At 39.2% G+C, this 12,525-nt stretch overlaps 1 protein-coding gene across 1 annotated transcript; it reads left to right on the top strand.

Annotated features, from left to right (window-relative positions):
• The first annotated feature begins 7,564 nt into the window (after positions 1–7,564).
• LOC131323959 (early nodulin-75-like) lies at positions 7,565–8,692 on the top strand. The gene has a single exon (XM_058355793.1). The coding sequence runs from the start codon at positions 7,565–7,567 to the stop codon at positions 8,690–8,692; it is 1,128 nt and encodes a 375-aa protein (XP_058211776.1).
• Positions 8,693–12,525: the final 3,833 nt, after the last annotated feature.

The raw sequence follows: 12,525 nt of genomic DNA, 5'->3' as shown, positions 1-12,525 counted from the left end.
GAAGTTTATGTCAAACAACCTCCCGGCTTTGAAGATCATGTATACCCCGATCATGTTTTTAAACTCTCAAAAGCTTTATATGGTTTGAAGCAAGCACCACGTGCATGGTATGATAGACTTAGTTCATTCTTGCTTGACAATGGCTTTACTCGTGGAAAAATTGATACTACTCTTTTCATTAAAGCCAAAGGTAAAGATATGCTCATTATTCAAATATATGTTGATGATATTGTCTTTGGTGCCACTAATGATAATATGTGCAAAGAGTTTGCTAAGTGTATGCAAGGTGAATTTGAAATGAGTATGATGGGGGAGCTTAACTTCTTCCTCGGACTTCAAATCAAGCAAACTAATGAGGGGATCCTAATCAACCAAGCCAAGTATGCGAAAGAACTTATTAAGAAGTTTGGCATGGAAGGATCAAAGCCAACGAGCACACCAATGAGCACATCAACTAAGCTAGACAAAGATGAGAATGGTAAGGCCGTCAATGAAAAGATGTATCGAGGTATGATCGGCTCATTACTTTATCTCACTGCAAGTAGACCGGATATAATGTTTAGTGTTTGCATGTGTGCTAGATTTCAATCATGTCCTAAAGAATCGCATTTAAAAGCTATTAAACGTATCTTTAAATATGTTGGCGGTTCTCATGACTTAGGATTGTTTTATCCACGTGGAGTTGCATTTGATTTAATTGGTTATTCGGATGCGGATTTTGGAGGTTTCAAAGTTGATCGTAAAAGTACAAGTGGGACTTGCCAATTTCTAGGGCACTCTCTAGTGTCTTGGCATAGCAAGAAACAAAATTCCGTAGCTCTATCTACCGCCGAGGCGGAATATGTAGCGGCCGGAAGTTGTTGTGCCCAAATATTGTGGATCAAACAACAAATGGAGGATTTCAATTTGCAATATGATCATATTCCTATTAAATGTGATAATACTAGTGCAATTAGCTTAACCAAGAATCCAATTCAACATTCTCGAACAAAACATATTGAGATTAGACATCATTTTATAAGAGATCATGTTCAAAAAGGGGATATTGAACTTAACTTTATTAGTACCGACAAGCAATTGGCGGACATTTTCACAAAACCCCTTGGTGAAGAACAATTTTGTTTCATTCGACGAGAACTTGGCATGTCTAATCATTTATGAAAAAGTTGTGTTCTTGATGTCAAAAGTTTTTTTTTTGGATTCAATGTTGAGTTGATTGAATTCGTAAATATCATACTTGATGGAGAGTACAAATGATCTTGATAAAGAAATCACCCTCCAAACATTTTATCATATGTTTCATTTTCCTGTGTTTGGTATGAAGAAAATCAGTTTTATGGTCTTTAATGTTACTCCTCTTAAACGATTTCTGGACTTAACCTGCATTTGTCAGTCGGATGTCCAAGCGGATGTCCAACCGGACAACCGTGAGGTTGAGACTTATTCAAGCTTTTGCGTTGCTAACTCTGATTTATTAAGTCTGTTACACTTAGTTTGTATGAACTTCATGGCTTAGTGCTTAAATTGTCTCTTATATACTTCGCCGATATGAATTTCTTGTCTCTAAGCTTGCAGGGATAATCATTCTCGGTAATACCCCTCGCATTCTTTAAAAAGCTCTCTTTTAGGGGGAGCATGTATTAAGGGGACACAACAATAAACACCCGAACACAATTTTCTTCCCCTATTCTTGTTCTTTTCGGCGCCACCCCTATCCTATCTCTATTCGGCGCCACCCCTATCCTATCCTATTCGGCGCCGCATCCCCTATCCTATCTCTATTCGGTGCCGCATCCCCTATTATCTCTCTTTCGGCGCAGCAATTCAATCAATTCGGCGCACCATTTCAAACAATTCGGCGCAGCATTTCAAACAATTCGGCGCAGCATTTCAAACAATTCGGCAATCTCATACTCTATAAATTCAACAACACAATCTCTATCTCCTCATCTATCTATCTTTCCTTCTCTCTCGGCCTAAATCTCTCATCAAGCAATGGCAAACATACCGCAAGGGTTACCGTTTGAGTTTTACGAAAGAGATGCCGAACGAGCAGAGTTCAGGTTGTTTATCCAAACCATTTGGATGCAACTCTTTATCTTCATTCTGCTGTGTGCGTTACTTACCATGAGAATACCACCATGGTTCGGATGGAATGTAAATGTGGATACTCTGTGGTATTGGATTGGCATTATAGCTGCCGTTGTAGCAGCCATTATTCGAGAATACGAAAATCAAGGACGCCAAGCTCTCAATGAACGAAGATAGAGTGCTACAGGGCAAGAGCGGCATGGTGCTGGAACCATGGCCCTATTGTTTTTTTCTTTTTAGTTTTTTTTATGATGTCACAGGGGGAGAAAAAGCCAAGTTTTAATTGATCTATCTTGCCATTTTGGGCAAATTTAAAAAATTGCTTGCTATGATCTGATGATTATTGCTATTACTCGTTGATCGTAGATAACTGCTTTGGTGCATGTATTAAGGGGGAGATTGGCATAACTCCTACTTGAATAAAAACTATCATTTTGTGTCATCATCAAAAAGGGGGAGATTGTTGAAAAATGTATGCATTATAATTTGTGAAAATTTATATGCATCTCTATTAATTATTTTGATGATTAATTCAATGATATTTTTATTCGGCAAATACAAAATTATCGAAAAGTCGATTCCCGAATTAAATATTTTCGTGACCTTGAAATATAGCATAAAGTCTCTTGGATTCATGATTTATATTTACAAAGACTTTATTGAGCTCAATACATGCTTTAACGGATTTATTTAGATGAAATTGTGAGCCACAGGTTGACGAACCGGCTGACAAGCCGGCTGTCTGAACAGAAAGCTGTGACAACCGGAAACCATCGGACGACCACCCGGATGACCACTCTGTTAACGGCTAGTTCTAACGGCTAGTTCCAACGGCTAGTTCTAACGGCTAGTTCCAACGGCTAGTTTCAACGGCTAGTTCTAACGGCTAGTTCCAACGGCTAGTTCTAACGGCTAGTTCCAACGGCTAGTTCTAACGGCTAGTTTCCAACGGCTAGTTTCCAACGGCTAGGAAGCATATGGATGGCTATATAAGGCATCAAGAACTCATTAATGAGGACATACACAAGCTACAACATTCCATATTATTGCAAGAGCAAATTCTCAAAAGATTAAAGCCAAAAATTCTCATTGTTCTTCCACTTTCATATTATTCTTGAGAGAAAATTTGTACAAGTCGTGAGCGATAATTTTCATACCTTCTTCACATACTTGTATTTCCTAAGTGAGTGTTTGAGTCAAACACTTGAAAGCTTAGAAGACCAAATTCAGGTTGGAATTTGGGTGTTATTGTTTTTGAGAAGTTTTCGGAGAAAATTCTTGCGGTTGTGCTAGCTCCTCGGGAAAGCTAGAGGCATTCGGTTCTTGTAAGCACCCGCAAGACTTACAAGTTGTAATCTTTTAAAGATTAGTCTAACCTTCAAGTAATTGCTTGAGGAGAAGTGGAGTAGGGCCGGACCGTGGACAAATCCGGACCGAACCACTATAAACGGGTTCTATCTCTCTATCTCTCTATTTTGATTGCATACTTATTGTTTGCATATATTGTTAGAGATAAATTTTTATTGGTAATTATTACTAGCAATCCTATTCACCCCCCCTCTAGGTTGCATAATTTGGGTAACATAAAGTCTAGAGGAACAGAGAATTGAGAAAATATTTCTTACTTTCTGAATGATTGTTTACATAAATACATAGCCCAAATGAAACGAGAACCAAAACTTGAAAAGAATAATTATATAATATTCCTATGTTATAATCAAGGAAATAGTCAATCAATCAACCGGATTTTGGTCCAACAATAATTGCAAAGGTGGATCGAAACTTGAATTTGTTAGCATTCGGTGAGCATTATTAATAGATCGCCATGGGATTAAAAGAAGAGAGTAGATAGATAATCCCAGTTTAAATAAATGATTAAGAACGTAAGAAGCTGTAATTAAAAAGAACGTGTGGCCGAAAAGCCAAAACTTTGGTGCCGTGTTACAAATCTAACGAAGAGTCGCCGATTTTTTTCCGCTAGTGGTTCACACTTAAGCTTTGGCTTTGATCATATCAGGATTAAGCCTAATCATTAGATTAATCAAGATTTTTGGGAACAGGCACATGCGGTTTAGGCGTAACTGGTGCATGGGGCTTGATTAAGACGTAGTCCATTTGTTCGACAGGGGTGTATCCAAATATCCAATTAGCCCATATATTTAAGGTGAAAAAATTATACGGTATTTAATTAAGATATTTATTATTCGGAAACATGACTCGAATATAAACCGACAAAATATGAGATATACAGTATCGTGGAGTGCGTGGTATTATCATTCCCATCACAATAGAGAGGGACAGAATCAGAATTTCTTATACGAGGGGGTCGCAACATGAACAACTTGTTTTTATTTTTGTATGGTGGTTAGTTATGTCCAAATCATTTTACACGCGCACTTCGGCTATCGCCCTCCCATTCTGATTAAGGGCATATTATTCAGGTCGGGACTAGGAAATTGACAAGAAATTACTTTCTAGCAGTCTGATCGGCCCTAGTAGTTGAACTCTGAACAATCGTGTGGGGAGCATACCCATCAACCACCTAGACTAACCCTTGGGGTTCAAAATGAAAGACTCTATATTAATTCATATTTTTCATACCAAATTAGTTTAGGGGCCATGCATGTATAGGTTTAAAATTAATACAAAAATATTACTAGCTAGATAGTTAATTAGGAGGTGGCCGTAGCTCCCATAAGCCCATCCGTAATTCCGTCATTGAAAATAGCCCATTGAACCATATAGATTATATGTATCTCTTCACTTTTAGTCCATCAAACAAATTAGCCATGTACATATTCTCTCTTGCAGTAAGTGTTAAGAGAAGCGGCCGGTTAATGTGTAGAAAGTGTCTCTATATTCTATATTGTGTGTGTGCTGATACCCTCGTCGGCCTAGCACTTTGTTCTTGAAGACGGCATGGGGCGGGGATTAGCCTATTGCTTTGCTATTTTTTTAAATTTTTTTTCTGTTTTAGGCTATTGATCTATTTCCTTTCATACGTACCAAAGAAGAAGAAGAAGAAGAAATTTGTGAATGTTTATTTGTAATTGTAAAGTTTAGAGGAACAGAGAATTGGGAAAATATTTCTTACTTTCTCAATGATTGTTTACATAAATACATAGCTCAAATGAAACGAGAAGCTAAACTAGGAAAGAATAATTATATAATATTCCTATGCTATAATCAAGGAAATTGTCAATCAATCAACCGGATTTTGGACCAACAGTAATTGCAAAGGTGGATCGAAACTTGACTTTGTTAGCATTCGGTGAGCATTATTGAGCTTATTAATAGATAGTTTAGTTACCTGCACTCTAGTGTTGAAAGGAACAAAAAAAAATTGCTTTTATGCATGGGCAATTTCCTTGAAACAATGGGTCAAATTCACTGTCTAATCTAAAATTTTAATCGATTAAGTGACCCCACATGACCAAATACATCTCCGCCCCCTTGGTTAAGTTTCCAATCCTATTCCATAACTCTTTTTTTTTTTTTTGTTCTCAGACAAAAATCAGTATTGTTAGTTGAAGTTAGTGAAATTTGATTATTCCAATCAAATGCATGAAAGTACATCATGTTCCAAACTTAACGAGACACAAAAATGATGTTTGGACTTTAAGGGCATATGTAGTGGGTGAAAAGACATTGAGGCCTCTTAGGTGGTGAGCTTTGTTTCTTGGGGTGTCTCTTTGGTTGACATATTTCCAATCAGAGGCTTGAGTCTCATGTGGGTACTTGTTGCCTTTTTCCTTGCTCTTTTCGCTCTTTGTTTTCACATTCAAAGATTAATAAAAAAGAATTGCAGTTAAAAAATAAGTGGGTGAAAAAACACGCATATTATTAGAATCAACGCTGCTAACCACACAAACAATTGCATACAGATTGTGTATAGATTTTGTTGTGGGGTCCACCATGAGTCTTACACAAATGATCCGAGCCGTTCATTAAATGTAAATTATTTTTTCAAAGGTTTTAGTTAAAAATCAGCTCAATCCAATACCTTTAGGTGCTTGATCTAATCATCTAACTTTTCATTCAGATTTTTGGATAATGAAATGTTAGATGATTGGATCAAATACCTATAAGTATCTAATTGAGCTGATTTTTTTTTGAGAGACCTTGAAAAAATGTTTTATATTTAATGAACGGCTCGGATTCTTTATGTGGGACTCGTGGTGCATCCCACAACAAAATTTGTGCACAATCTGTGCGCTATTTGTCTGTGTGGACGGACTTAGTGTATTAGAATAGCTCGTGTCCAGACAAAAGACGCAAGTCTCCTATTTTGCTTATTTTAGTTGTTTATCGCGCTTCATTGTTTCTTGTCTTTGTTTTTGGGATGTATTTCCTCTGTAGAGTACTTAACATGAGTAAATATAACTGTCATCGATCCAAAAACAATTGCATAGCCTAAGACCGAAAACAATTAGAATACCCTGAGATCGACCAAGGTGGCCGTGGTGGGCTGAAGGATGTAGATTGTCTCCATTGCTTCTTTTTTTTTTTTTTCCATTCGTTAAAATCTGATCTATTCTATCTTTAAGGATTTGGGAAGGGGGATGAGTGCTTATGAGAATCGAACCCTGTCCATATTACATGAGAGTACGAGGGAGGCACCGACTGCACTCCACTCCACTTGCGATTGTCTCCATTGCTTGGTGTGGAGATTTATTTGAAACGAACAAGCTAAGCCTGCAACATGTCATTGAATTTGGAATCAACATTCTGCAATTGTAATTTCATTTTCAACTTAAGAATTCTTCTTACTTGTTTTTTGAAATTGAGACAAAGACAAGTAGGCCCCACTGTTTCGCAACCAAGGATACACGCTCTCCTGCACTTTAATCTACAATTTACCATTTTTCATCTCCTGCCATAGGAATTTTCTATAGAAGAAAAGAAGTAACCAAAACACCTTGTTGAGATAAATAACTAAAGAAGCTGTGTCATCAAGCATTACAAGAATTGTTTATTTTTTCATCTCTCATTACCATATCAACAAGGTCATAATCTTCCGTCAGATCATCTTTTGTTCTCAATCACAATCCTCACTCTCTGCTCTCCATTTCAATCCTCGCTCTCGTAAGTTTTAGAAGTATAAGAACTTTTACGTAAGACATTTTCATGCTCGTGTTCAAAGATAATGTAATTCCTTGCATCTTTCGTTTGTTGGAGAGGACAATAAGGAATTGAACTCCTCTCAGCAAAAAGGTACAAAGTGCCATTCAAAGGCTAGTAAAGTGTGTGTTTCAGTGGGAATATCCAAACTGGTGAAGTAGAAATCCTTGGTTTTTGCTCAATTGTATAATACCTACGTTCTTTAACGTTTTCCTTACCTTATCTTTTAGACGAATAAACAAATTACACACTAGGTAAAGTACTAGAAGCTGGAATGCACTATAAAAGGCCACACTCTCCCATCTAAGCTCTTCACTCACCATTCCTCTCTACACTCAACTACAACACCAAAATGTCACTCCTCTCCTATTTGCTCTTGCTACTGCTGGTAGTGGTGTCGCTCACCTCCACTCCCTCCACCGCTGATGATCACCACCACCCACCGGAGGAAAGGCCTCCAAGAGAAGAGCCCCCACATGAACATGATCCGCATAGGCCTGGCCCACCGGATCACAAGCCTCCATTTTCTGATGGGCATAAAGAAGAGCCACCTAAAGAAAACTCACCTCATCGTCGCCTCCTTCAAAGGGGCCCGGTTGAACCAAGTAAACCTGGGCCAGAAGACCATTTACCTCCGAAAGAAGAGCCCCCACATGAACATGATCCACACAGGCCTGGCCCACCGGATCACAAGCCTCCTCTTTCTACTGGGCTTAAAGAAGAGCCACATCATGAGCATGGACCACCGGAGCATAGGCCGCCGCATGAGCATGGCCCATTGGAGCACAGGTCACCTCATGAGCACGGGCCAGAGCACAGACCAGAGCACAAGCTGCCGCATGAGCATGGGCCGCCGGAACGCAAGACACTCATGAGTCATGAGTCGCTCAAAGAACATAAGGAACACAAGGGACATAAGCCTCCTCACGAGGGTCACCCTCCTCTAGATCATAAGCCTGTTGAGGAGTCACATAAGGAACATAAGGGACATAAGGGTCACCCTCCTAAGGAGGAGCTGCCACACCGCCGCCTCCTTCAGGGAGGACCAATTGACCCGCGAAAACCAAACCCAAGCCATAGACCTCCAAAAGAAGATCCCCCACATGAGCATGATCCACACAAGCCTGGCCCACCGGATCACAAGCCTTCGCTTTCTAATGGGCCTGAAGAAGAGGGCCATCATGAGCATGGGCCACCAGAGCACGAGCCACCACATGAGCGTGGGCCGCCAGAGCACGAGCCACCGCACGAGCATGGGCCACCAGAGCACAAGCCACCACGTGAGCATGGGCCGCCGGAGCAAAAGACACTCATGAATCAGGAGTCACTCAAGGAACATAAGGGACATAAGGGTCACCCTCCACTAGATCATGAGCCTGCTCAGGAGTCACTCAAGGAACATAAGGAGCACAAGGAACATAAGGAGCACAAGGGACATAAGCCACCACATAAGGGTCACCCTCCACTTAATGGGCGTTGAGCATTTGGCTTATGAGCACAAGTACAGCTGGTTACTAAGCTATGGAAGTGTGTGTGTTCTAGTTCTATGTACTAGATAAGCTATGGAAATGTGTGTGTGTTAGGAGAAATAAAGATATATTGGAGCTTTTTGTAGGTTTTGCTACTCTGTGAGTGGTGATCAACCCGAGGCTTCCACTAGTGCTTGTGGTAATTAATGTAATGCTTAATTATGCTATTTACTGTATGGAAAAATATCTGGACTTGCTTAATTAATCTGAGTTTGGCGTAAATGATGATATATGTACATATAATAATAAAGTTGTGTGTGTGGGACTATTGAATAATTACTCGTGTGGAAAAATTCTTCAATAGTTCCGGAGTACCACTTGGCATGTCTTATGTGGTGCTCCCGGCTAATAAATTATCGCCACCCACACTAAGTGGGTCAACCTTTGTCCCCCAACCACCCAACAGGAGAAGATGACTATGTGCCACCCGTAAAATTTTTCTCTACGTGATTGGTTGAGATCACTAAGTGGACATGCCACATGGTAGTCCTGGACTATCGAATAATTACTCGTGTGTGTATATGTATTTATTGAATTGTTCTTGGATACTTTGATTCAAGTTAAAATTTTAGATTAATTAGTTATCTTGACGAAGAAAAATCTAAATATCAATTAACAATTGTGCAAAAAGAAAGAAAAAAGCATCTAAGATGAAAAAATTTGAAAATAAATTTTTTCCCTCTTTGAACTTTGGTCTATATTCTTATACTTTTCAAATCAAATCATCTATCGAAACGTATAATTCTAATCTTTTTTTGACAAAAAAGATTGATAAAAATTGCCAAACATAAAAAATACTCCCTGCCTTTAAGAAGAATTTATTTAGTTTTAAATCCCTATTTCAGTATAATGCTCGATCATTGTCTGTAATATTCTGTCAAATCCTATAATTATCAGAAACATAAGAAAAGAAGTGAAACACTCTCCAATAAAATAGAGTTGCAATTTTGGTGAAGAACGACGCTATCCTAACGGCTACGAAAATGGAACTTCGGGTCCGTGCTCAACATCGGTCATATATGCTTCTGCATCCTACCAAAGTCTGGAATGGGGAGTTGTGATGTATCTCCCGATTAAGCATTGCCACTGCTGCGTTGGAATCGGATTCCAATTCTACTCCCCACACGTTCATAGCCGTTAATTATTTATTTGTAGCCCGTTGAAAAATCCCCCAAAGTGTTAGGAATGTCTTGTATTCTTTAGTCCCACATTGGTTAATTATGTTGTTTCCGTTTTTGTAGCCTATAATAAATAGGGCTTTTGGGAAACTTCTAAAATATCTTTTGGGCTTTCATATTGTGGCCTTTCTAGAGTTACGGATTATAGCCGGCTCTTTGTATCTCTTCTTCACGTTGGTTAGTGAATCCTCTCTCTCCTCGCCCGTGGATGTACCCATCTTGGAAAACCACGTATATCTTGTGTCTTTGTGATTTCTTGTTTAGTTTTCAATTTCTCATTCTTAGTTTGCATTCATAGCGTTCGTTACAACAAACTGGTATCAAAGCCTTAGGTTGCAAAAACTAGGGTTTCGTTTCCGATGGTGGCTATGGCGGCTAAATTCGAGATTGCGAGGTTTGATGGGCAAAGCAGCAGTTTCAATCTTTTGAGAGTAAAGATGAAGGTGCTGTTAACCCAACAAGGATTGCACAACGCTTTGTTAGGCAAGACTAGTTCTGGAATCAAAGAGGAAGATTGGGATGATACGGATGCCAAAGCACTGAGTTCTATTCAGTTGAGTCTGGTAGATGACGTTCTTCACGAGGTGGAAGAAGAAACTTCAGCAGCATGAATCTGGCTGAAGTTGAAAGACATATATATGACGAAGTCGCTCACCAACAGGTTATATCTCAAACAACGTCTTTATACGTTTCGTATGCGATAAGGTATACCTATTAAGGATCATTTAGACGAGTTCAATCGTATTATTATGGATCTGAAAAATATTGATAGTAAAATTGAGGATGAAAACCAAGCCCTAATTTTGCTATGTTCTTTACCACTTTCGTATGAGCACTTTGTTACAACCCTATTGTCTGGCAAAGACACGATATCCATGGAGGATGTTAAGGCCAGCCTATATTCGAAAGAATTGAAGAAAAAAGTGTCAGGTGAGGGTGATGCACATGCGGAGGGTTGGTTTATCAGGGGAAGAACAACAGAAAGGGAGGAGTCGAGTAATAGGGGAAGATCCAGGTCATCAGGTAAAAAGAAGGGAAAGTGCAATTATTGCAAGAAATCCGGGCACTGAAAAAGTGACTGTTTAAAACTCGAGGAGAAGGAAAAAGAAGACCAGAAAGGGGGTAAAGTAATTGCTGAAATTGCTGAAAGTTCAGATGAGTCAGATAACGTGTTATCAGTTACAGAGGGCGATTCTCACTCTAAGACCGAGTGAGTTCTAGATTCTGGATGTTCATACCATATGTGTTCGCATAGAGAGTGGTTTTCTACTTATGAGGTGGTCAATGGTGGTACAGTTTTGATGGACAACAACATGGCTTGTAAGACTGTTGGTTTAGGAACGATTCAGCTTAGAATGCATGACGGTATTGTTAGGACTTTATCTGAGGTTCGACATGTTCCGGATTTGAAGAAAAATCTTATCTCCCTGGGTGCTCTTGATTCTCATGGTTACAAATTCCTCAATGAAGGCGGAGTTTTGAAAGTTTCGAGGGGTGCATTAGTACTGATGAAAGGTCAGAAGCGTGGTAACCTCAATACACTCTAGGACAGTACAGTTATAGGTGCTGCAGCAACGGTTGCTTCATCCAAGGTTCCAGATTCAGATTTGACTCGTTTGTGGCATATGTGCCTTGGGCATATGAGCAAAAGGGGGATGACAGTTTTGAACAAACAGGGTTTGTTATGTAGCCAGAAAATTGAGAAGTTGAATTTCTGTGAGCATTGTGTCTACGACAAGCAGTGTAAGGTAAAATTCAGTATAGCTGTTTATCGCACCAAAAGCACGGTGGATTATTTTTACTCAGATCTTTGGGGTCCCACAGAGATAACTTTTAAAGGTGGTTTTCGATATTTTATAAATATTATCGATGATTTCTCTCGTAAGATTTGGGTGTATATGTTGAAATATAAGAGTGACGCTTTTAATACATTCAAACAGTTTAAAACTTTGATTGAGAATCAGACTGGTAAGAAAATAAAACATTTGACAACTGACAATGGTATGGAATTTTGTCTTGGCGAGTTTGATAGATTTTGCAGTGATGAGGGCATTGTGAGACAACACACAGTGAAAAAAACCCCTCAGCAAAATAGTGTGGCTGAACGAATGAACATGACTCTTTTGGAGAAGACACGTTTTATGTTGTCCAATTCCGAATTGGGCAAAGAATTTTGGGCTGAAGCTGTTTCCACAACATTCTATTTGGTGAACAGGTCTCTGTCGACTGCTATTGAGTGTAAGACTCCGTTTGAGGTATAGTCAGGTCATCCAGCTGATTATTCTGTGTTGCGTAATTTTGGGTGTCCAGCTTACGCTCATGTGAATGAGGGTAAATTAGAGCCACGGGTCAAGAAGTGTATTTTCTTGGGTTATGCAGCAGGTGTCAAAGGGTACAGGTTATGGTGCTTTGATGATTCGAAGTTTTTGATCAGTAGGGATGTGACTTTTGATGAAAATTATCTAATTAAAGGGTCCAAGCAGGTTGATGATACAGTTCAAGAACAGAGTGTTCGAAAGCAGGTGGAGTTTTTAAGTGAATCTTCCGACTCAGGGAAGAAATACATTGAGAAGCCAATTGAAGAGGAGTTCAAGAATTCAGACACA

The sequence above is a fragment of the Rhododendron vialii genome, chromosome 4a, assembly GCF_030253575.1.
Source record: "Rhododendron vialii isolate Sample 1 chromosome 4a, ASM3025357v1".
NCBI lineage: Eukaryota > Viridiplantae > Streptophyta > Magnoliopsida > Ericales > Ericaceae > Rhododendron > Rhododendron vialii.
The sequence above is the reverse complement of the archived record's forward strand: the minus strand, read 5'-3'. Positions and strand labels throughout refer to the sequence as shown.